General features: G+C 46.6%; 1 protein-coding gene across 4 annotated transcripts in view; it reads right to left on the reverse strand.

Annotated features, from left to right (window-relative positions):
- The window catches only part of TOX2 (TOX high mobility group box family member 2), a 141,877-nt gene that overhangs the window by 30,754 nt on the left and 84,194 nt on the right, over positions 1-26,929 (reverse strand). For 3 of the 4 annotated variants that reach the window (XM_057702230.1, XM_057702227.1, XM_057702229.1), the window contains 2 exons: positions 16,205-16,450; positions 14,724-14,786 (listed from right to left, as the gene is read on the reverse strand). In XM_057702230.1, coding sequence (XP_057558213.1) covers positions 14,724-14,786; positions 16,205-16,450 — 309 coding nt within the window. The remainder of the gene's footprint in view (positions 1-14,723; positions 14,787-16,204; positions 16,451-26,929) is intronic. The other variant, XM_057702228.1, reaches the window with a different exon arrangement.

Genomic DNA, 26,929 nt, shown 5'->3' on the forward strand with positions numbered 1-26,929 from the left:
CATGTTTAAATATGAATGTTTGCACACATACCATACCCAATCAGAATATATTAATATGTACTGGGAACCTATTAATAAAGTTTATTATCTCAATATACTGAGAAAGAAAAACACATATGATCATCTCAATACATAACTTAGAGGCATTTGATAAAACTCAACAAAAATTAGGAATAAGCTGAAGGGTTAGAAATGTCTTTCAAAATATGCTAAAGAAAACTGACTTCATGTCAAGGGTGAATTTCATTCCCATTAAATTGGAGGAGAAAGCAGAGATCACTGGTCACTGATATCATCCCTATTAAGTGGAAGTTTGACCCAATGCAATGAAACAAAAAGAAATGAGTTACAACCACTGGAAAGTTTGTAGAAATGCTATCACATCTACAAAGAAGATACCCCAAAACCTCAAATTCTAAGAAGTCAGAATTTGAGACAGCCAGAAAAAAGTAAATAAAAAAGATACACTGATTTATTTACCCACAAAAAAACATAACTGAAAAGTTCTAACCATAATAGCAATGCAAAAATATAAAGGTCTAAAGAATGAAATTTATAAGAAATATGTTGGATCCATACATATGTATATCCATGCATATGGATATACATATACATATATAAAACTATAAAGAGAGCAAAATTACTTAAATAAATGGAGATTCACATTGTTTCTGAATGGAACAACTCAAGAGTATAATGATATAAAATCTCTCCATTTTAATTTGTGGATGTAATGAAATTCCAATATAAAAAAGTATATCCAGGATCAAACCCAAGCAGGACCACAGGGCATGAGTAAGTTGAACGGGAGACAGCAGACCACACATCATGTCACAAAACACAGTTGCACCAATGCCCCTGCCTCAGTTCACACCTGTGGCTGTGATGGGGAGGGGGAGTCCGCCCCAGCCAGCACCGCTCTCTGGGGGCTGACAAAAGCCTGGTTCACAGGCGTGGAGTCCCACGGGCATGGCATCCCACCAGGGGGCCCACTTCACAATGTCAGAGGCACTGGGATGGGCCTGTCTCCATGGGATCTATGGGTTACATCACATATCACCCCACGATCTGGCCTCTAGAATGCAGGAATGGCCTCCTACAAAGTGCTAGCTGGAAGATAACACTCTGAAACGATGGGGTGCTGATCTTCAGGAGGTGGGATTTGCACTGAATTGGAGACCTCCTCATGGTTCTGTGCAGAATAGTGGGTCCAGGAACCAAGGGGTGGAAGCAGGAGTGGCCCCCCTCGTCAATACTCCCCCATGACCCACTAGGGGATCTTATGCTTCCTGGTCCAGCAATTCTGGGCTCCGCCCAGTTGGAGAACCTGGTCCCCATAGGGGGTGTGCTCTTGCCAGAGGACACAACAGATCCAGCTGCTGCCAGGGCCTGTTGGACTTCGTATGTCTAGGGACGTGGAGGAGAGAGGAGAACTCACCATCATGGCAGGAGGAACTGGCCCTGACTGGCAGGAGGAGGGAAGGCTGCCCTGTGGGTGCAGGGAGGAATACACGTGTATCCCAGGTGACCCACTCGGTGCCTCTCGCCACTCCCCTCCCCACCGCGACTGTACACAGACAGGTGCAGCAACCTGGACCTGAGAAGTGTATGTATGCCAAGGACACAGACCCCTCGGGAGCAGGTAAAACAGGTAAGTCACCAGATCAGCAGGGGTGATAGCTGAGGGAGAGGGGAATTTAATGGAGGACAGCACGAGAAGATGAGTACTGATCCCAGCTGCAAGAATAAAGGCAGCAAGGAAGGCTGGACTTAGTTCCACTACACTTCCTTTGGGAACAGGGGTCCAGGGAATCATGGAGAGGCTGCTCCCTCACCTGCATGGAAAAGCAGATCTGCGTGGCACAAGGAGTGGTCTGTAGTGGCCACGGAAATGCACCACTCAGCTCTCCTGCTTTGAGAGCCCGGCTGCTGCTCTTCAGGCTCCAAGAATGTGCTCTCGTCAAGGCCACACTTTCCATGGGCCACTGCAAGCCACTGACTGAGAGCACGGGGGATACTGAGGCAGGGCCATCTGGTGAGGCATGCAGCTTCTGCAATGGGGACTTTGGTTCAAGGACCCCATCTTGGCCTGGCCAAACCTTTCTTGGAACTGTGCTGCTGCCCAAGACACTTTCTGCCCAATCCCTCTTCCTCCCTCCCTCTTTCCTTCCTTCCATAGATGTCAGACCTGCATCATGGTCTGGAATTCCCCCCACTTCCCACCTTCTCTTTCTCCCTCCTCAACAAATCTCTTCCATGTCTAATCCTGTCTAGCACTGCTTCTTGATGGACTTGAACTAATGCAACCAGAATCCCTCTTTGGGAGAAAACTGTACTTGTTTGGCTTGTATTGAGAAATATACCAATATCTTGCTCAGGGGGAGGGTGGACCCCAGGATGCTCAGTTTAAACCCCAAACTAAGCTCTAAGGAAGGCAGGTCCTATTCAGGGAAGAGCCTTCATTCAGCTGAGCTCAGAGGTATGTCTAGATCTGTAGGTCTGGGGACAGATGCTGAAATTGAGGGGATTATGGTGTGAGACCAAACCAAAAGGATCCTGACACCGAACATGCCATGGGGGCAGGGATGAGACAGAGAGGTCATCACAGTGTTAGTGTGGCCACGAGGGGACTCGGGAGACAGACATGTGTCAATATGGTCCCAGAAGACTCCCAGGGAAACAACTCTGTCCATCCATACTTAGGCAGGTGGATTTCTTGGGGGAAACTAAAAAGGATACAGAGTCCTCCATGCGGGCTGGCAGGGAAGAAAAACAGGCAGCTCACACGCGAAGTGCTTAGAGACAAATAACAGCATTGTTATGGCTACTGTGCTGAGCATTTTATAAGCATTATAGCATTTAATTTTCAAAACAACCCCATAAGGTAATGGTTATTAACATATCCATTTTATGCGCAAGAAAACTAATGATCAGAGCGGGTGGGTAACTTGCTCCACACGGCAAGCAGCTGGAGGGATTCAGATCTAAACTCAGGTCTCTGGAAGTCCAAAGCCAACGATATTAATTTTTGCAAAGTACCAACCCCTCTCAGCAGGGCAGCGGGCAGCGGGCATGGAGACACCATGTGAGTGTCCAGGGTAAGCGGCCGCAGCAGAGGCTAAGCCCCTATTCTCGAGCACAGTTTTGTTTCTAGTGTCATTGGCTGGCCCCTGGTCACTCGCAGTGTGGATACCTGCATGGGTGGCAGGTGTCTGCTCGGTGCCGAGACACAGAACCTGGTCCCTATCTCACTGGGGGGTTATGAGAAGATACAGTTCCAATTTACTGTGACCAAGGTTGCAGTGGTGGGGACATGCAGAGAAGGGCACAGCCAATTTGCTGGCTGGAGTTAACTGCTTCTGCTAGCAGGGACATGGCAAGTAAGAAGAGGTCACGTACACAAGGCAGATGAAAGGGGGTGGGGAGGAGGAATCATGTGCAAAGGCACAGGGGCCCGAGGTCTGGGGTTCTCAAGTGAGAAGAGGAGTCCTGTGGATGGGGGAGGGACCATCTCAGGCTGACCCTTTGGGCCAAGCATCTTGGCCAGGGGACCCACGCTTTGCTGCTGCCCTGTGCCTTTAACCAAAGCCTGATTCATCAGGTCCAGTTGCTGCCAGCACTGCATATGCCTGCTTGAATCTTTCTGTCCAGCTCCTCATACTCTGTCCTCTCATGATCTCCAAGAACAGGCTGCCCTTATCTGGCACCCTGCACCGTCCCCCAGACATAGGTGGCAGAGCCCTGCCTCCTGCCCCTTCTTTTCCCCTTATTGCATGCTGTTTCTAACTCTGCATAGGCCCTGGATGCACAATTACCCACGAAGCCTCACACTCTAAGGAGACGTGGCCCAAAGTCCTTCTGATCCCAGGCTGTGGACGGGCCCCACGCCAGGGTGTCTGCTTTAAGGTCTAGCCAAACAGAGGCAGGAGGGGCTTGGACGAGTCGGGAGCCACAGGCAGAGGTGTGGAGCCTCGGCATTCCCTGGGGGAAAAGGTGTGCAACTGTCACAGGTGTGATGAAATTCTCAAGGCAATCAGAAACACAAGTGACAGTTCTGTGTGTCCTCAAACAACGGAGAATTTGGGACTCTGCTGAGGATGATGGCCATTCAGGGGTTCTGAGCAGGATCAGAAGCCCCTGGAGAGCTGGTTAAACACAGGTTGAGCGGCTCGGCTGGGGTCTGAGAATCTGCATCTCTTAATGACTTCCTGGGTGATGCTGATCTTGCTGGTCTTAGGATCCCATCTTAGAGGTAGATACGGCCGGAGCCCCATGGAGATCAATTCCTGGGAGTGTTGGCTGCCAAAGGTTCATGGCTGCCTCCTTCTCTAAGAACTGCCCTTGGCCAATGGGAGCCATCTCGCCGAGGAAGTTAGGCACAAGCCCCACCCCCCCTGGCCTGTGACCAATGACTGACACTGCACACAGGAGTCTAGTTCATGCTTAAGAGCTCCCTGTGGGACCACGCAGACCTCCCTCTAGCACAGTTCTGGACGCCATCTGGAATATCTCATTTACTCCTCGCAACAATCCCATGAGGAAACTGCAACACACAGAGGATGAGCGGGGGGCTGAGCTCACACAGCTGATCACACATGCAGGTGTCTGACCCCGGAGCTCCCACCCAGCTCCCTCCCAACCACTAGGCTCTCCTGACCTGTGGCTCTGAGCTGCAACCCCAGTGACAATAGCCCCTTGCAGTGCCAATCACAAAACGCTTTGGAGACACTCTCTCCCTTGGTCCTCCCCATAGCTCCTCGTGGTAATCTGGGTTTTGTCCACTCAACAGATGAAGAAAGCATGGCCAAGAGGAAAGGGACTGCCTTCTACCATCCATTAGTGGTGGAGCGATGGGACATGAAGCCAGGTTCCCTGATTCCAGGTCTGTCTACCAGCTCTGGGGTGATAAGAACTAGCAATGGCTTATTCAGAAGAGATTCCTCAGGGCTCCAGCATCCCAGGCCCAAAACTCCATGCAACAAACACAATCCAATGACAAATTCTAACTACTTTTTTCTTGCTACGAAGAGTTTGGAGAAATAGCCAACATTTTTGTCCCTCCCACTGCTTCTGTTTTGGGTGAGAACTCTGACCACCACCCCACACCGGATGGAAAGACAGGATTGGGAGTCTCACCCCCTAGTTCAGGGGCCCAAGGCCAGGGGCTGGGCGAGGGATGCTTCTGTGCAATGTTGAGGGCACAAGATACTTGGGGTCAAGGGAACGAGGTTCTCATCCTGCCTTGACCACTTCCTGGCTACGCGTCTTTGTACAAGCCACTTGCTCTCTGAGTCTCAGGTACTCATCTGTTCAACGAGGCTAATTCCACCTCCTCCAAAGTCAATGGGAGGGTTAGATAAGATAAAGTGGACCGTAAGATGGAATAGACTATAGGGTCCCATCTGGCTTACTTACCAGCGATAATGTAGGCAGCACTCTATGGATTCTGAAGTGTTTATGCAGGCAGCGTTTATTTTTCACTCATTTATTCACTCACTCACTGAGTCATTCAACAAACCCATATCGGACACCTGCTACATCCCACGCACGAAGCTAAGCACCAGGACTATCACATTTGGTTCTCACAGCCATTCTATGGGGTAAATAGCATCAGCTCCATCTCACCTGAGGCTCACAGAGGGGGAGTAACACCCAAGGTCATCCACCAGGGCAGAAGAGGAACCTCAAGACTCCAGACTCCCAGTTAAGTGCTAGCACTTGGACACTGGGCTGCCACCATCACAGCCGGGGCCACGGCCCAGGCCAGCCGATGTGCTGAAACCTCCCCCAGGACGCCCTTCCTCTAGGAAGTGCTCTTGGCACCTCGGCTTCAATAGTACATCGACGCTTTCTTCTGGAGCCTTAATATTTCGATGAGTTTTATTTGTCTCGCCACCTTTTATAAAGACTCCGAGTTCTAAATGGACAAAGCTGCAAGACGAGAGAAAGAGGGCACGGGACTGGCTTTTTATTATCCGGCAGAACCGGGGGAAAATGACTCCAATAGATCTCTAGTTTATGTGCTCCAGACATTCTGCGGAGCCAGAGATGGTTTCTCAGCAATGCCGATGGTACATTAAAAGCTCATTTTCCCAAACGTGGTACTGAATATGCACTCGGAGGAAAGAGCCATTATACTGGGGAATATCGAAGCTGCAGCTGACGAATGTTGCTGAGATTTTCCATGAATTCTCTCTCGTGACTTGGGAGCAGGTCTCAGAGGAAAAGGTACTCTGCCAAGCTGGGCATCTGGCCCCGAATGGAAGTTAAATGCCTGGCCCTTGCACCCTTTGTGGCCAGAGAGGGTCATGGCTCCAATTAGGAGCCTGGCAGGGGGTGGGGAGGATGGACACCAGAGGGCGCCTACGTGATCGTAAAACATCACAACTCTTTTGTGAATCCCAGCAGAAAAGGTGGCAATTGAGTCTCAAAAAGGAGGTCCAGGCAGATGTGAAGTTTCCTCCTCTTAGGCTCTGCTGCTGTTCTTTGGCCCCTGAGGCCCAGCCCCAAGGCCGCCACCTCCAGGAAGTCCTCCCTGATACTACTCTCCTCTGACCTTGTCAGCACTCCTCTGTCCCTCATGCCAAGCTAGCACCTCACACTTCATACTGTGGTTACTTATGAACATGAATGGCTTGACTCAGAGTCAGTTAAAGTGGGTCTCAATCTTGGCTCACTCACCCCCTTGCTCATTCATTAATTCACGTGAAGGCTGTATAGGTTGGATACTGAGTACACAGGCTGGGGAGTCAGCCCACCTGGGTGCAAATCTGGGCACCACCACTTGGTGCTTGTGTAGCCAGGTGATTTATCTCTGTGTGCCTCTGAGTTCTCATCTGCAAAGTGGCAAAAATAGTACCTCCTTCTCAGGATGAAGGATTAAATGAGATGACACACATAAAGGGCTTAAGTGGGTGTCAAGCACATAATACACGCTACATAAATGTCAGCAGATTAAGGATAATTCATCCATTTATTTAGAAAAAGTTCACTGAGAGGAAATGGGGGTCAAACAAGGAGTGGTCCTTGCCCTCCAACAGCCAAGATAAGGAATCCATGACCACAGGGAGCATGAGTGGTGCTCAGGGGGGCTCGCCATCACGGTTCTGTTCTTGGAGATGCTCCACATCAGGGAACTGCCAGCTCTTACCTGGCACAGGGGTTGTGGCTGAATAAGGCAGCCACAGGGAGAGCCAAGTGGACACCAAGCTGAAATCGTGGCTATTACCTTTCCCCCTCTCCCAGGCTGTAAGCACCCCAGGGCATCTTTCACTCCCCTGTGACTTAGATACCACCCTGCAGGCAAACTCGATTCACCCCATATATGGCCTGAAGGGTGCAGACACCACAGGGCTTGGAGCCAGAGACCTGGGTTCAAGTTTCATCTCTACCCTTTTCCTCACTGTGTGACCTTGGACGAGTCATCTCTCTTCTCCCATACATTCTGTCAATAAACTGAAATTGAGGGCTCTCTGCAAGCCAGGCCCTTTGTTAGAGGCTGGTGCCAGAGAAAAGCAGAAAGCACAGACCCAGCCTTCAGGCTGTGTTGGGCTGGTGGTACAGACAGGTATCTAAATGGACAACCATATATTTCCATGAATTCAGACTGATCCCAACTTTATTTACATGTTTGATACACAGTTCATCATATTTTTTGGTGGTAATTTTGGTTTTTAAAAATACTGCATGAAAAAAACTGACTTATCTTGATTCCTGAGTTTTTGGCCCATCCTCAAATTTTGTAATTGAGGCAAGTGCCTCACCTGCCTCACCCTACACGCAGCCCGAAGGATCCAGAGAGCCTCCAAGAGAAGATGACTTCTGAATTGGGTCCTAAAGCAGGAAGAGGAGTCCACCAGGTTGACAAGGGGGAAGAGGTTTTCTAGCAGGTGGAACAGCATGCAATGGTTCTCAGTCAGTGGTGATTTTGTTCTCCAGGGGATACTGGCAATGACAGGAGATATTTTAAAAATTTTGAATTAAAAAATTTTTTTTTGATTTTGACTGAGGGGTGTTCCTAGAGGCCAGGAATAGTGTGTAGAGGCCAGGGAGGCTGCTAGACATCCTACAATGCACAAGACAGCCTCCTACAACAGAAAATAATTTTGCCCCCAATGTTGGTGGTGCTATGTTGAGAAACGCCATGTTAAAGCACCAAGGGGTGAAACATCATGGCTTCATGCTACCTTGGGCTGATTTCTTGGCCTCTCTGAGCCTCAGTTTCTCCATCTGAAAAATGGGGATGATAATGGTACCTACTTTAGAGGGTTATCAGGAAAAGGCAATGGTACCACGTCTGTACATAGCAGGTGCTCAATAAATGCCCCATCCTTTCCCACTCTGAACATACCTCAAACTTTAGAGCAAACCTTTCTCAAGAGAGACAGCTACCCCGGGTTCCAAAGAAAACTGGGACACGGAAAAGAATACATTTTGTTCTTTTCCAACCTTTCTCTTAGAGAAAACCATGAGTCTTATCTCTCAACGAACGTGAGCCTATTCACAGAGAACTAGGCTGTGTGTTGGCTTATCACGGCCTGAGTTTTAACAGGGACTGAATTTTTATGACTGCGTTATAAACCTTTGCAAAAACCATTTTTAAACTAAAATACGCTGACAGGTTCTTAACTACTATAGCTACTAAATTAAGCATGAGGGATGGGGGAATAGGGTGCAAAAGAAAACAAAAGTGCCCTGAAAGAGTCAGTGGAGGTAAAATAATGTTCATTAAAAATAGAAAAACAAACACACAAAAAAACCTTTTGTGTTCAACTTCACACTCGTACATCATAATGTTCCAGTAAAAGGCCATTTCCCCCTGAGATAATAAAAGAATTGAATTTTTCCTTATCGGTCATCTATTTTTCTAGCTGAAGCTATTACTCCCGCTCTGGGGTTGCTAGGCAACAAGAAATATTAATAGCAGCTTTTATTAGCTTAGCTTTTGCAGCCGAGTACCAGAATGAGAAAATGGGAAACATAAATGTGTTACATAAATCTTTCAACCTTTCAGAGCCGGTGTTAGTCTCTGTTTTCATAATGATTTATTGAAGTGATGGTTCATTTATGAGAAAAAGGAGTGCAGGATAAGAAAACGGAGCAGTCCCCCCGCAGGAGTGTTTGAAAATAAATAATTATAGCAGGGGAGCAAAAGCTGTTTAAAGCCATTTTTCTGAGTTTTATAAAATGTAAAAAGACATATTTCTTTCACTTATTGCTTCTAAGAAACAGAGGGAGGGAGTTTCATCCAGAATCTGTGGAATGTAAAGAAATCTCCGGACCCTGGGTCGGCCTCCCACCCCCGGTGTAGGATCCTCCGAGGCCCATTTGGGAGATAAGGTCCCCATTCCCACCCCCAGGGGGAAATTAGCCAAAAACATGGCAACCCGGAAAAGCTGAGGCTGTAGGAGCCCTGCGGACACCCTACTTTTACTAAGATAGATCCTTCTCCTGGTCACCCAGCCGAGAAGAGTTGGGTTCGGGGCCCTCACTTTCTTGGCAAGCAGTGGAACTGTCACTTTGCTGTTGCTCTCAAGCTCGGAGACTTAACCGAGGTCCTGGTTTAATGAATATGCCCGTCCCCTGTCCACCCCCAGCGGGGGCCCACTCCCCACCTGCAGCCACCCCAGCCTCAGACCTGCCTTCCCCAGCACCCACCTCCTGGACCAGTGAGCATTGCTGAATCAACCTAATGACCACTCCAGCAAAGCCGACCCCCGGCAGGTCAGGCAGGACAAACACAGATACCCAAACCTCATCAGGAAAATGCATAAATTAATAAACAGAGCAGCTTGTATTTACTGAATGCCCGCTGTGTGCCAGGCAGTGGGTACTTGCCTACATCTGATCACTGACTCCCCATAAATTCCAATAAGGCAAGTAACATTACCTCCATTTTACAGGTGGAAAAAAGTGAGGCACGGGGAGTTAACTCTTTGTTCTGGGTCACAGGGTGGAGGGTAACAAATGGTGGAACTGGGTTTTGAACTTAGGTTGGCCTAACCCCAGAGCCCACACTCCTAACTACTGGCTAATACTCTTCATCAAGAAAACAACACACACACACACACACACACACACACACACACAGAGCACAAATGCCTGCCCTCCCTGCATCCACACCCTTCTGCAATGTGACTCTGCCATTTCTCCCTTCCAGTGGTGGAGTCCATTTCTGGGCTTGGCCATATGACTTGCTTTGGCCAATGGGACATTAACAAATGTGATGCAAGTAGAGGTTTGAAAAGTGGTTGCACATTGGAGCCTCTCTTTCTTGATGCTCTTGGGAGCCCTGTGACCATTGCCATGTGAACAAGTGAATAAGCCCAGGCCACCATGTGAGGAGAGACCTGTGGCCACGTCATTCCCACTGACCCCAGCCAACTGCAGAGATGTGAACAAGGCCAATGGAGACCATGCAGCTCCAGCCAACCTGCAAGCTGACCCCAGAAATCAGACAGGCGAGTCCAGATCAAAAGAACTACCTTGCTGATCCACAGAAGCACAAGAAATAGTAAAAGTTCATTGTTTGCTTTAAGCCACTAAGTGCTTGGGATAGTTTGTTACACAGCAAAAACTAACTGATACAATTGTAAAACAAAAGAAAAAACAAATTATGCATTAAGAGCAATAAAGTGAATAGGTTGGACTAGGTAGGGTTGAGGGGTGGTCTCTACTGGCCCTGTGGCTTGAAAGTCCAGAGGACCAAAGGTTGGGGGTCTTTGGTCCCTTTTTCTCAGACTCCAGAGGGAATCCCCTGCATCTCAATTTGTGAGAATCAAATAGAGAGAGATCGAATCTCCTGGGTGGAGGAAGACTAAGTCAGGGAAGGAAGGAGGAGAGAGAGGGGAGATTGGAGGGGAAGAGTGAGAACAGGAAGAGAAAGAGGAAGGAGATGGGGAGGATGAATATTAAGGACTTCCCCCGGTCAATACACAAGCTCTGCCCCTAAGCTCTGAACCCTGCCCCCAGGCTCCAGACCCTAAACCAGGGCTGCAGGCTCTCTCATGGGAACCACCTCTAAGGCAAGGGGGTGAAGTGCAACTAAGAAACTGCCCAGCCTTCTCCCCAACAGCCTACCCTAGGATCCTAGCCAGGAAAGACCCTTCATTTGGTGTGGCCCCCAGCCCTCTCTCTACAGGGAGAAGGTCCAGTCTTGGCAAGATGCTTTAGGACAGGAACCTAGAACACAAAGGGTCTAAAACGACCAGTCCAGTACTCAGGGTTTTAACTCAAGTTGATAAGCCTTGAGCCCTCCAGGCCAGTGGCATGTGTGGAGGTGTTAACAGGGGTTTATCCAACCCCAAACCCATATACTCATCCAGGGTGTCATAGCTGACAAAGCAATTACCCCTATTTTCCTATTTGTGAGTTCGCCAGAGCTGGAATCCCAATCCCCATTCTACAGCTGGGAAAATCGAAGCTGGGAAAGAAGTGACTTATCCAAATTCCCAGAGAAAGCAGTAAACAAGAGTCAGTGCTGGAGGAGAATGTTCGAATGACAGCGGTGTGCCACCCCTGTGCTAACTGAAGCCCAGGACTGGGCCACAAAGTTCTAGTGACCCATAGGGCTCATCTTAGGGACACCCCATATTTCCCAAATCACCAGGACCGACGGCTGATTCTGCCAGAACTCATTTCCCATCGTTTCCTGTCTCTACCTGCCCAAGGCTCTCCCAGGAGTCTCACTGGTCTTGAAAAAGGTGCAGGTTTCCCGGGAACTCCTCTGTAGCATCAAGCTTTGTCCCTTCCCAGGAGAATTCTCCTGGGTAAGCCAGGACCAGTAAGCTCGAACATTTCCCAAGGACAACTCCAAAATAAATTATTTCAGACTTAACAGAGGCTGCTTAATAAATTCCACTCTTCTAGTTTCTTTGGGTATTTTAGAAACTGATTTATACACACAATATCTCTCTCAAAATGAGACAATCAACACAGGATAAAATTATTGAGTTATGAAAATAGGGGTCAGATGGAGGTGCGGCGCTTTAAATTAAACTGGCAAAATATATCTTTCATACTAAATTGACTTTTTTTGTCTTGGAAATGAATGTTTAATCAGTTAAGATGCTGAAGTCGAGAGAGAAGCCTTAAGCATATTTAATTTTGTAAAAGGAGCCTGATGCCAATATTGTACAGGATTTTGCTGGCAGCCATACCTTTAAAGCAGAAGAGCAACTCCCACGCATGCTGGGAGACCACGCAGGCCGGGCAGGGAACCAAAAGGAACTGGTGGCCTCTGGCATCAGAGCCAAGAGGCCTCAGCATTAATGAGATGACTGTCAAACGCCTTGTCCTCACCCACCTCTCCAGCAACCACATCCTTGACGCATCTCAGCCTGTGCAGAGAGCATCTGAGGCATCCTGGTTATTGGGGCATCCTCTGTGCCACTGGTGGCCCTGCAGCCAAGCTGCTCCACCCCTTGGGCATCTGCTGAAACTGAGAGGTGCATGGTAGGAGACAGAACTGCGAGTGAATTCAGGTTTCAGGACTTAGTAAGTAGGTTATATTCATTCATTCATAAAATACCTAAACTACTAGCGTCAGGTCATCATTTCCTTTAGGAGGCGATAACCACACATCGGTGCCAGGTGCCTCTTCTAGGTGCACAGAGCAACATGCACTGATCCTATCAGAGCATTTACTACATTTTCAGAAATGAGCTCTTCACCTGTCTCTCCACCACGAATTCTTCAAGGGCATTTTGTAGATCCAGAGCTCAGAACAATGCCTGGTACCTAGCTGGCTCTCAATCAAGGCTGATCACTGTGGTTAAGTCCAAAAATGGCCCCTTCAAGATATCAGACCCTAATCCCTGGAACCTGTAAATGGTACTGTATTTAGAAAAAGAGTCTTTGCAGATGTGATTAAGTTAAAGCTCTTGGGATGGGGATGTTATCCTGGCTTATCCCTAAATGCCCTAAATACTTAAGCATCCTTATAAGAAAGGCAGAGGGAGATTTCAATGACAGAAGAGAAGGTGATGTGATGACGGGCAGAGGTTGGAGTGATGCAGCCACAAGCCAAGGACAGCTGGCTACCACAAGAAGCTAGGAGAAGTACGGGATGGATTCTTTCCCAGAGTCCCCAGAGGAAGGTCACACCTCCTGACACCTTGGTCTCGCTCGGCCCAATGATGCAGATTATGGACCTCCATCTTCCAGAGCTGTGAGAGAATAAATTTCTGATGTTTTTAAGCCACCGAGTTTGTGACAATTTGTTACAGCAGCCACAGGAAACTAATAGAATCACCTACCTCCTCTGAGCCTCCATTTCCTCACTGCAGTCATTCCTGCCTCACTTGGAACTTGGCAGCATTACATGAGAAAATATTTGTAAAGTCCCCTGCACAGTACTTAACATCGAGGGCGTGTTGACACAAATTCCAGCATCACCCATATAGCATGCACGTCCACACACACACAGACACACACCTTCAAGCTTCAGCTCAGACAAATTTAAAACAACTGTCTTCAAGGGTGCTTTGGTTCTCTTTGCCACATGGTCTCAATGGATGGACGTGTTCTTATTTGGTTTCCCACTTGGTCTGGCAGCCCTCCCCTGGGTAAAACAGTTTGGCTTATCTTTCATTTTGTAACGAGGGGAATATAAAACCCAGTGAACCCTTGAAAACTTTCACTAATGGAAGAATTAAAGCAATCTGAATTTGTGAAGCATCTTACACATGCACTAGTTTTAAAGAAATCTGGAAAATGGCTGCAAAGTGCCTATTTGGACTGAACCCAACAAAAGCATTTTCTAGGAGGAAGGATCTGGGGATCATCTCTGATAAACAGATAACATCCTTTGTAATTATCAGAGCTATTATAACCAGGTGGCCCTACCAAGGTACCTGCAAGTATCTGCAGTCTATTCCTTTAGGTAAATGAGACAGGAAAACACTGCCGTTTGGTTACAATGGGAATTCATTTTTATGACTAATAATAACAATAGCAAATATTCCCTGATTGTTTATTCTCCGCCAGACATTTGCTAAGACTTTACATACATTATCTCAGATACACGTCACTGCAAGAAAAGCGGACTGAAGCTCGGGATGTGGGACAAGGATTACCATGGCTCCCAGGGATGGCAGAGCCCACGCACGTACCACTACCCCACACTGTCTCCGCTCACCTCCAGCATCCCAGACCAGTGACACTGTGGCCCAGAACTGCAGCCACATGCACTTCTGCATCCACGGCCCTCCCCAGGGCACATGCCAGAGATGTCTGCCGGGCCCCACCCTTGCCTGTGTTACCATAAATCCCAAACCAGGAAGGTCTGGAGTCGTGAAGTTTTCTTTAGGAAATTAGCTGGGCAAGCAGCTAAGGTAAAAGCATTGTAACAACGTGGAATTAAAACCACACGGCTGTGGAATCCGCAGGTCTTAGAGAAAGAAGGGGAAGCGGAGGACCTGCATTATTAATGGACTCGTTCCTCGAGAAATGGAGCATCAATTTCCATTGAGCACTTTAGTCAGACCCTGAACAGTATGAAATGTGGGGCCTGAGTTGGCTTCCTCCCTCCCTCCCTCCCTCTCTCTTCTTTCCTTTTACGTCTCACTAGCTTCAAAAAAAAAACAAAAGTGATGCAGCTCACAAAAGTATGCACAGAGTATACCAGGTTTTTTTTTAAAGTAAGGAGATCTGGTGCTAATAAGAGTAAACAATAAATAAATAAATAAAATATAGTCAAGATCGTTGGACAATAAACTGTATACCTGAAGGTCCCAGGCATCTGCTAGAGTTGGGCCACAAATTTGGCCATGACCTCTGAGCAGCTTCTGCAGAGATAAACATGATCCAACCAACTTCATGTGATTCTGATAGGAAATCAATTCAGTGGCCCCTCTTCCCCTCCCACAGGGAGTGTTTGTTTGTGACAGGTGTGTTTGTGACAAAATCAAGGATTGCTTCCTCCTAGACACAGTGGTTGGTCCAGCCATGCTGTCATGGTCATTCCTGAAAGACCCAAACTGCCACCTGCCAGAGACATCAGGGAAGATGTTGGCTGCCCCTAGCCATCATGCCTGCTGTGTGAATGATACTAATGATGCTGTTGGAGTTCCTGGATCCAGCCATGCCTGAAACCCTTTGTCCACCCCTGGATATTTCAGTCTTTTTTTGTGTCAGTTTATTTGAGTTTGATTACTGTTACTTAGGAATGAACTTAAGGGTTGTGACTAGCATATAATATTAACTGTGAAGGAAAAAGTAAAAATAAACACACATCACAGTCATTCACGAGAAGTACTAGAATTCCCTTAAGGAGATTTTTCCCAATATACAAAAAATTCTCTACTGATTTTCTATAGGTCTTGATTGTTCAAACCAGCCATCCATGCTTAAAAATCATATAGTTCCTCAGCATGGGATTCAGGATCTTTATGATCCAGGCCCTGCTAGTTCTTTCACCTCCTCTCTCCCTATATAGCTCCATGTCCTTTCTCTCCAGCCCAATAAAAAGAATGACCTACATGCCACTCCTGAGCACGACATGAAGCTCCTGCCTCTTGCTTTTGTACATGCTCTTCCTCCAACTTGGAAGGTCCTTTCCTGCCCTGGTCTGCCTGCTAAATCTCCACCTATCCTCAAAACTCTAAGTCAGTAATCACCCTCTTCCCTGCTAGCTTAAGCAAGATACAATATTTTAAAGATATGATTCCATTTATATGAAATGTGCATAACAGGCAACTATCCAGAGACAGAAAGTAGCTCAGTGGTTGCCTAGGGCTGGAGGATGGGGGGGTGGTTTGGGAATGATGGCTAAAGGGTATAAGGTTTCTTTTGGAGGTGATGAAAAGGTTCTAAAATAGATTGTGTTGATGGTCACACAACTCCGTGAATATTCTAAAAGCTACCAAACCGTATACTTTAAATAGGTGAACTGCACGGTAGGTGAATTATATCCCAATAAAGCCTTTAAAAAATAAAAATAAAGATAAGATTATACTGTTAAAACTAATAATAAAACAAATAATACCGAGATATTATACACAGAGCTTCAGAGATAAGTGGTGTGAGGACATAAATATCCCTCCATGCCCATCCCCCATATGCTGCAGACCCCATGCAAGTAACCAACTGAGCCCAGATCCTGCCCATGAGTACAGGGTCCTCATCAAGGCACTGGCATTCTGCTCCCCCTCAACTCCCTTCCTGCCATAACTGGCAGGAACCACGGCAGGAAACAGGGACTCACCGTGGGCAGCTGGCCTGACAGCAGGTGGCTGTCCTGGGCCAGCATGTTGGACACCATGATGGCTGGGAGGTCCATAGCCTGGTAGGAGTAAGCAGGGAGCAGTCCGTTGGGCGTGAGACTGTGGCACAGCGAGTGGTAGCCGGCTTCGTGGTCCCCCAGGTGCAGGAGGGATGGCTCAGGGAGGTTGGGAGGTGTTATTGGGGGGATCTCATAGTCTTCGTTGCTCTCGTTCTGGCTGTTGTAGGTCTAAAACATCAAAAGGGCATGTTGTTGAGGGTCAATATCATACAACTGCAGAACAGGCTTGACAGCACCAATAATAGCAACAACGAAAACCCCTTGGCAAAGGAGAGAGGGGATAAGCCCTCTGCAAGGCACGCAGTCAAGACGACGCAGTCAGACTCTTGACCTATTCCCAAATGGGTGCTTCCTCCTACCAGACAGTCTGTATACAGAAACCTGCTCACCTGGAGAGTGGGGCCAGCTCCTGTTCACCTGTTCTTCTCTGTTTACCCACCAGGTCTGGCCACGGCAGCCCACCATGGATCCATCTGTCCACACCCACTCATTTTCCAGATGGAAGAACTCAGGTCCAAGAGGAAAGCAGCCCATGCAGGGTTAGTAGAAGAGCTGGGAGTGGAGCTGAAGTATCCTGACTCCATGCCCCCTGGTCTTCCAGGGCAGCTAGATGACTTTCTCTCATATGTTCCCAACTGGATCCTCTCTTGATCTTTCTCATCTTGGTAAACGGTACACACATTCCCCCAGGAGCACAAGCGACGAGCCACACTGGACACCTTCTTTTCCAAACATTATTTGTTCATTTTTTTTCTCACCTCACTGCACTGGCCAGGAAGCTCCAGTACAATGTTGAATAGAAATGGGAAGAGTGGACACTCTTGTTTTTTTCCTTATTTTAAGTATCTCAATATTTTACCACTAAGCATGATGTCTGCCACAGGTTCTTACAGGTATTCTATAACAGGTTAAGGACATTCCTTTTTCTTTCAATTATGCATCAGTTTTTAACTTTATTGAATTCTTTTCCCCTGCATCAAATGACTCCTCTTTAAATTCAGTTAATATGGTAAATTGCTACACTTGGTTTTTCTAATGTGAAAGCAACCTTGCATTTCTGGATTGGACCCTACTTGGTCATGATATATTATTATTTTTATGTATTATTTGATTTTGACTGCTGATATTTTGTTTAGGATTTTTGTATCTAGTTCATGAGTAAGATGGGCCTATGATTTTCCTTTTTTATACTGCCCTTGTTGTGTTCTAGTACCAAGGTTATGTTAGCCTAAGGAATCATTCCTCCTTTTCTATGCTCTGAGAGCAATTAGACCTAGGAGAAGAGTTATGTGTGAACTGCAAGATGGATCCAAGAAAACATGAAAGAGAAGTTTCAAGACAGAGAGAACAAAGTGAGGGTGTCTAACGGAATCTGTTCAATCAGCATTCTGGAGGGAAAAGAGTGAGAATGGGGAATAACTGAAGAGATAATGGTTGGGAACATTCCAGAACTGATGAAGGACACCAAAGGTACTGGTGAATATAATGGTAAGTCTTACAACAATCAAAACACATAATGTGCAGAGAGGGGAAAAAACATGAAACCACAACAGCATACAAGAAACAATTCTTCTAACATTTTAATATTCTTTGGTAAATTAAGTATGTGTGTTAAAATAGGTAGGGCAACCCACGCACCTATGTTCACCTCATCTATGACAAAGGAGGCAAGCCTATACAATGGAGAAAAGACAGCCTCTTCAATAAGTGGTGCTGGGAAAACTGGACAGCTACATGTAAAAGAATGAAGTTAGAACACTCCCTAACACCATATACAAAAATAAACTCAAAATGGATTAAAGACCTAAATGTAAGGCTGGACACCATAAAACTTTCAGAGGAAAACATAGGCAGAACACTCTCTGACATAAATTGCAGCAAGATCTTTTTTGATCCACCTCCTGCAGTAATGGAATAAAAACAAAAATAAACAAATGGAATCTAATTAAACTTAAAAGCTTTTCCACAGCAAAGGAAACCATAAACAAAATAAAAAGACAACCCTCAGAATGGGAGAAAATATTTGCAAACAAAGCAACTGACGAGGGATTAATCTCCAAAATATACAAACAGCTCATGCAGCTCAATATCAAAAAAACAAATAACCCAATCAAAAAATGGGCAGAAGATTTAAATAGACATTTTTCCTAAGAAGACATATGTATAGCCAAAAAGCACATGAAAAGATGCTCAACATCACTAATTATTAGAGAAATGCAAATCAAAGCTACAATGAGGTATCACCTTATACCAGTCAGAATGGCCATCATTAAAAAATCTACTAACAATAAATGCTGGAGAGGGTGTGGAGAAAAGGGAACGCTCCTACACTATTGGTAGGAATGTAAAATTGGTACAGCCACTATGGAGGACAGTATGAAGGCTCCTTAAAAATCTAAAAATAGAATTACCATATGACCCAGCAATCCCACTCCTGGGCATATACCTGGAGATAACTGTAATTCAAAAAGATGCATGCACCCCAATGTTCATTGCAACACTATTTACAATAGCCAGGACATGGAAGCAACCTAAATGTCCATCAGCAGAGGAATGGATAAAGAAGATGTGGTACATATATACAATGGAATATTAATGAGCCATTAAAAAGAACAAAATAATGCCATTTGCAGCAACATGGATGGACCTAGCGATTGTCATACAGAGTGAAGTAAGTCAGACACAGAAAGACAAATATCATATAATAGTGCTTATATGTGCAATCTAAAAAAAATGGTACAAATGAACTTATTTACAAAACAGAAGTAGAGTCAGGGATGCAGGAAACAAACTCATGGTTACCAGGGGGTAAGGGAGGGGAGGGATAAATTGGGAGATTGGGATTGACATATACAAATATATAAAATAGATAACTAATAAGAACCCACTGTAGAGCACAGGGAACTCTACTCAATACTCTGTAATGGCATCTATGGGAAAAGAATCTTAAAAAAAAGAGTGGATATAGTATATGTATAACTGATTCACTTTGCTGTACACCTGAAACTAACACAACTTTGTAAATCAACTATACTCCAATAACAACAACAAAATAATTGGGAAAAAAAAAAAAGCTAGGGCAGTTGAAGGCCATTATAATATCTGGTTCTTGGTGGGTAGGCTCTCAGTAAATATTTGTTGGATGAGGTCATTGAGGGGTGGGGATGGGTAGGATTCAAGTGGAGTTATGGTGTGCGTAGGTACCACATGGTCTCTAAAACATCTGCTTAGTGTCAACACCTTTCTCCTCTGGCACCTGTGAACCTCACCACAATTCCTGGGGAAGAGCCCTAGACTGCCCTTTATATCCACAGAAACATGCTCTGAGAGGGTAGTAATTGCCTTGCCACATTCGGCCCACCCCTTGGACCCAGAGCCCAAGCCACCTCTTGCTCACTGGCTCCCTCTGCAGGGCTGTTGTGAGATTATCTCACAGATAGGCAAACGGCAGTACAGGAAGCAGTGACCCTGCTGGTGGCAAAGGACATTTGGAGTCATCAGGAATAGGACCCAGACTTCCAACCCCAAGATCTGGCTCCTTCCTACCACATGAAGTTGCTTCCAAGAGCTGGACCAAGCTCTTGGAAGCAACAGGTCTGGGGGCTGACCGCTGCCAAATTGCTCTATATGCACACACCCAAAGTTATGTATCTCAAACTGCACGATCTTAGCCTGTCATTGCCCTCTCTCTCTGGGCTCAGTTTCCACGCTTGCACAAAGGGGATGGGGGATGGGCTCATCCACATCTCAAGCTCCGTGGCTAAGTATACACATTAGCTATTCAACAATATCCATGGGAATTCAATCCAATTCTATGGGAGTCCCGCACTGATGCCTGGGAGTAACAGAAGGACCAGGAGAAGGCCCAAGGAAGATCCAGTTTCTTGTGATCAAGCTTGACACACAGGTGGAAACCATGTCCCGGTACGTTTCAGCTCTACTGAAAACAATTTCCTTGGGCATTTTTCAATCAGGGAATATAAATATCTAACATTTACTGAGCATACAGTATGTGCCAGGTGTGGGCACTTTACAAACGTTTAATGTATTTAATTCTTACAACATCGTTGTGAAGGTTCTGTTATTATATGCTCATTTTACAGATACAGAAACTAAGGCACGGAGAGGGGAATTTACTTGCCCAAAGTCACACAGTTAGATAAAGTTCTCACTCCCTCCTCCCCTAATTTACACTGTCTGCAAAAGAAGGCAATGTTTTCTAGTCTGTGACATGGATCTTGAGACTCTGGGTCCTAATAATCCTGTGCCAATCAAGGCCAAATTGAGGGCCTGAGCACCAAGAAACAGGCTTTGGTTCAGCCTTGTTACATATGAGCTTGGGAAAGTAAATTCTCCCGCTGAAAGGCGAAGATCAAAGTCACATTCTATTACACAGGACCCCAACCCGACGCTCTTCTTTACTGTCTCTTCCCTAGAATATAATCCCCACTACTAGTTACTGATCACCTGCTATATGCTGGGTGTTTTATATGCACATCATCTCTAATAATTTTTTCTCCATAATTTCCTAGGTGTGTAACATAGAACTGGTATGTGTCTCTAATATCCAGCTGTGTCTACAATGCCCTCCTACATCTCCTTAATTACAAATGTGTGTCACCTATGACCTCCCTAATTCCCCAAGTGTGTCTAACTAAACTGGCCTGGGACATCCCTCTAATTCCCCAGGGAGGTATACCTTGATGTAGGTTGCTACCCTTATTCCTCAGGTGTGTATACCTTGATATGAATGTCTCCCTAATTCCCCAGGTAGGTCTGCCCTGAACTATTTTTTCCAGCTTTATTAAGATATAATTGACACATAAACCTCTAATTCTTAAACACATCCTATATTTATCCCCATTTTACAGATCAGAAAATCGAGATCTAGAGGCTTCACCCAGGTTACAACTAGGAGGTAACTGAGTCTGATCCATATCTTTTTGTGTTGCTGTGACAGTAGCAACCTCTTTAAGGACCCTCTAAGCATCAGTCTTCCCCTTTGAGTCTATGTCCACTCTGCTTCCAGTGCCCATTCCCCAAATAAATATACTCTGAACACTCCCTCCCTAAAAACTAGTATGTCTCTACTAAAAAAGAGACAGAAAGAGGTCCCTCCAAACATCTTAACATGGCACCCAAGGGTGGTGAAAATGCTTCAGACTGTATTTTGATGCATATATGTGGGTATTAATATAACTTCACCTTTAAGCGCATCTCTTTCCAGACAAGATACCAAAAGGTCGAATGGTATAAATTTGTGGTTAAGGATATGAGTGGTACATAATTTGGTGAAGGGAGATTGATTGCTCTAGGGAGCAGAGAGGGGAAAGGGGGAGAAATATCCCCCAAGAAATCAGAAATGGCTGGAAAGAAAGCACTCTGTACCCTTCTATGCCTGGCACCTGGCTAGTAAACCCTGCACCCCTGATGTAAATGCAACCATCCATCGCCTCTGCACTGGCACCAAGAAGAGCTGAACAAGGCTCTGGCCAAATTTCACCAGAAATCACGCTCACCAGCTCTGCATAGGGTCTTTGTGCTGCTGGGAACTGCTGCCTTCCAGCTTGTTAATTTCCATGACGATTCTCTCCAGCCTGTCTTCTCCCCCGAGGAGTCCTCTAACTCCCTTTCTGCTCTCTTTGTCCTTTACAGATGACCAGTCACCATCTACTTCATTCACAGGGAAAACAGAAAATATCTCCCAAAATGTCCTGACACCAGAACCACAAACCTGCCCATGTGGCACCAACTGGCCTCCTGTTTTGATGCCAGAAGAGCCATCCCTACTTCTTCCTAAGGCCAATCTCCCTGCCTGGGTATGAATGGTCCTACCCCCTCCTTTCTCCCTCTGTTCCAAGGATCTTGATCATTCCATTAACCATTCTTGTTTCTGGCTCTTCGGCCTCCCCTCCCTGCTAGACCACTACCGCCATCAGCACAGAGACACGCTCAACTCTCTCCAGTCTTACACACTCCCCATCGCTTTCCAGCTGCCACCATCTCTCCTCCGGTTCACACCCATCTACCAGAAAGTGCTGTCCTCACCCATCGGCTCCCCTCCCTTGTCTCCCATTCACTCCACAGCCCACTGCAACCTGCACCCTCTACCTTTCATTCCTTCACCAACTCATGAGCTCCATGGCACCAGATCCAAGTGCCTTTTTTTTTCCAGCCACATCTCACCTGTCCCCTCAGCAGTGGCAGTCCAACTGATCCCTTTCCTTCATCTTTTTTTTATAGTTTAAAAAATTTTTTTGTTTATTATTATTATTATTATTTGGCTGTGTTGGGTCTTCATTGCTTCACAAAAGCTTTTCTCTAGTTGTGGCAAGTGGGGGCTACTCTTTGTTGCAGTGCGCAGGCTTCTCATTGCGGTGGCTTCTCTTGTTGTGGACCATGGGCTCTAGGTGTGCAGCCTTCAGTAGTTGCAGCACGCAGGCTCATTAGTTGCAGCACATGGGCCCTAGAGCACATGGGCTTCAGTAGCTGCGGTTCATGGCCTCAGTAGTTGTGGCTCTCGGGCTCTAGAGCACGGGCTCAGTAGTCACGGTGCACAGGCTTAGTTGCTCCCCGGCATGTGGGATCTTCCCGGACCAGGGCTTGAACCCGTGTCCCCTGCAATGGCAGGCGAATTCTTAACCACTGTGCCACAAGGGAAGTCCTCCTTTCCTTCATCTTGCAAACATCCCTCCTTTAGCCTCCAGGACCTCGTGCTGTCAGTTATCTGCCCACCTTCTTGCTTCTCTATCTCCAGTGTCAAATCCTTCTCTGCCAGCCATGTTGGAGTTTCTTGGGTTCAGTCTTGAACGCTCTGCTCTTCCTGCTCCACACCTTCTCCCCAGGTGGACCTCATCCTGTCTCAGTTTCCATTTCTATCTAGATGCCACATTTCCACCTCCAATTTGGTCACTCATCTGAGCACCAGATCTGGGCATCTAAAAGCCCATTCAATATTCCCACTTGATGTCTCATAAGCATCTCGAAGTGGACATGTGCAAAGTTGCAGTCACAGTGCCCCTTCCCCCACCCTGCACCTGTGTCTCCCTCACCAGGTGCCCCATCCAGTACACTGCCACTATCTTGGTCCAGGCCACCAGTATCTCTTACCTGGGGGACTGCAACAGCTTCCTTACTGGTCTCCCACAGCCCACTCTTGTCCCCACCAATCCATTCCCTTCACACAGTCAGAAGGGTCTCTAGAAAGACAATCATCTCACCATGTAACTCCCACACTTACAATGCTTTGATGGCTCCCCTCTGTCCCAGGATAAAGCCCATAGTCCCAAACATAGCCTATAAGTCTTCACTTGGCCTGGCTCCCATCACCCCTCCAGCCACAGAGGCCTTTCCTGACTCCAGGCCCTCACACAGTCTGTTCCCTCTGCGAGAATGCTTTGCCCGTCACATGCCCTCCCTTCATCTGGCCCATTCCTACTCATCCCTCAGCCACAGGTTTGGTTTAAATGTCTTCCCTGACATTCTCTAGAGTAGGTTACCCTGCAATTCTCCTTGGAAGTACTCATCAAATTTGTAGCTAACTAACTTCTTGTACGATGATTTGTTTAATGTTTAATGTGAGTTCTGCCAAGACAGCCCTCGTATGTCCTGTTTTCCAGGGTCTGGCACAGAGTAACAGTGAAGTAATTAGTTGCATGAATGAGCCAGGTCCTATGGCAGATGCTACAAGCATGCATCTCACCCAACCTCTGTGACTGCCCTAGAGGTGGCCATTCCACTGTCCCTATTTTATGGGAGGTCGTACCGTGTGAGTGGTTAAGAGCCAAAGGGCCTGGGCTTGAATTCTGGCTCTGCCACATACTAGCTGTGTGGCTTTGGGCAGGTTACTTAACCTCTCTGTGCCTCAGTTTCCTCATATGTGAAAAGAGGGGAATGACAGTACGCACAACAGGGCTGCTGGGAAGAGTAAATGAGTCAACGTGTGTAAATTGCTCAGGACACGGCCTGGCACAGAGCCAACCCTCTCAGTGATGGTTGTTACTGCTGTCGTTTTGTCCTTACCGGGAGTTTCAGAGACAATAAGGAACCTCCCCAAGGACACAGAGCAAGTAAACAGCAGCACACACACTTGGTATCCTCACTGTTTTCCCTGCCGTGAATGTTCCTAACCCTCACACCACAGGTCTGTGCGTCAGGGGGTGATGTCTGGCTTCAGCCTGACCACCGAGATGGGCTGGGGGCGGACCGCCTTTAGATGGCACTCGGCCATCGGTATCACATCACCCCGGAGAGCAGAGTCCCAGGAAGCCTTCCCCGGCCCTCCCACAGCAAGACGCCCCTCCTCCCATTCCCCCTCCGCAGCCTCATATGTGCTCCCCATAGCATCCTTACCACCTGCCATGATTTGTGACGCTCTCCTTACCTTTAGCTTCTGTCCCCTCCCTCCAGGCCCCAGGCCCACGAGGGCAGGGGTTAAGGCTGTCTTGTCACCAGTGCCTAGCACACAGTAGGTGCTCAATTAGAACATGATAAGTGAGCACATGAAATTGGGGGGGGGGGGGATGCACCAGGCTTTGGGTTTAGACTTCACCTGGGTGTTTCCATATCTGTCCCTTCCGACAGACCGGAAGTCCCTCAGTCACCCACTGTGTCTGTGGACTGCCACCGTCCTCTCTGCCCCCAGCACCCACAGCAGGTGCTGTCACATGGCCTGTGACAGTGAATGCCGAAGGACTGCACGAGTCCATACCTTTCATTTAAAAACCGAAACCTTAACACACTGGAACCAGCCCAAACGACCAGAAGTCTTTTGCAAAAATAAGCATATGTTGTATCAAAATATTGGAATCACACAATTATGACAATTCACTTAAAGAGGCAATTAGCACATTTAAAAATAACTAAACACGCAAACACGTACATGCCTCCTCTGAATGCAATTAAATCCTAAACGCATGACACCTGAACGCCAGCCCAGCCTGCTACGGATTCATAGTGTGCCAGCCTCTGGGCCCAGCATCTCCACACTCATTCTCCATTTAATTCGTGTGAGTTCTGCAAAGAAGTGACTGTTCTCTCCATTCTGCAGATGAAGAACAGGAAGGAAGGTGTCACAAGTTACTCTTGGTTGGGATTCAAGCCCAGGTCTTCTGACTCTGAATCTATTTTCCCACACTGGGTCAAAACCCTCTTCAAGACTCATATTCCTCACTTCCTCTAAGTAAGAGATGGGCCATTCAGTGATGCCTAATTTGTTCTCCAGCACCAGTGTCCTCATGAGAATATATAAAAAGATTCCAGGTTGCAAGAGCTCTAGAAGCTAAAAACATTAGCAAAACCTTACAGGGAAACTTCTGGAAAGAGCTGTCTCTTCCTATCCACCCATCCTCCCTCAAACACCCTCCAATCACATCTTTATCCCACCAGCCACCAAAACTGTTTGGCAAGGTCGCCAGTAACCTCCATGTTACTGAGTCCCATGGTCAGATCTCAGTCCCCACTTGTCCACCTTGACCTTCTCAGCAGCATTTGACACACTTGGCCACCCTCCTTCTCCTGGGAATAAATTTCTTCAAATGTTTCTAGGACACCGCAAATGTTGACCTTCCTAAATCACAGGCCATTTCTTTTCCAGGTCCTTTGCTGGTGCCCATTCTTTCCCTCAACCTATTAATGATGTCACAGAGCTCAGATTCCAGACCTCTTCTCTAAACATGCTCAGTCCTCGAGGATTTCATCCAGACTCCTGGCTTTAAATACCATCTATATGCTGTTGACTCCCCAGCTCAAGTGTCCAGCCCAGACCTCTCCCCTGAACTACAGATTCATAGAGCCCACTGTTATTTGACACCCTTGTTTGGATTTTAATAGGCATCTCAAACTTAACATGTCCAAAAAGAAACTGTCAACCCATGGTTTTCTCCTCCTCAACTAATGGCAAGTCCGTCCTTCCAATTGCTCAGGTTAAATGCCTTGGAGCCATCCTTTGACTCCTCCCTTTCTCTCATATCCTACACCAAATCTGTCAGGAAATCCTATTGGCCCCACCTTCAGAATAGATACAAGATGGAACCACTATGGTCCAAGCCATCATCCTCTTTACCCTGGGTGACTGCAGTAGTCTCCTACCTGGTTTTCCTGCCTCCATCCTTGCTATGGTCTATTCTCACTCAGAGCCCAGAATTATCCTGTTAAAATGTAAGGTCATGTCACTCCTCTGCTCACTACCCTCCAGTGGTGCCCTTCTTACTCAAATAATAACAGGGTCCTCAACAATTCCATTCCTGTGTATGTATCTGAAAAAAAAACACTAATTCAAAAAGATACATGCACCCCAATGTTTATAGCAGCATTATTTACAATTGCCAAGGTATGGAAGCAACCTAAGTGTCTATCAACAGATGAATGGATAAAGAAGATACAGCGTATGTGTGTGCATATATATGTACACACATACAATGAAATACTACTCAGCCATGAAAGAATGAAATGTTGCCATGTACAGCAACATGGATGGACTTGGAGGGCATTATGTTAAGTGAAATAAGTCAGACAGGAAAAGACAAAGACTGTATGATAGCACTTATATCTGGAATCTAAAAAAATACAACAAACTAGTGACTATAACAAAAAAGAAGCAGATGCACAGATATATAGAAGAAACCAGTGGCTACCAGTGAGGGCAGG

This window comes from Hippopotamus amphibius, chromosome 12 (assembly GCF_030028045.1).
Source record: "Hippopotamus amphibius kiboko isolate mHipAmp2 chromosome 12, mHipAmp2.hap2, whole genome shotgun sequence".
NCBI classification, from domain to species: domain Eukaryota; kingdom Metazoa; phylum Chordata; class Mammalia; order Artiodactyla; family Hippopotamidae; genus Hippopotamus; species Hippopotamus amphibius.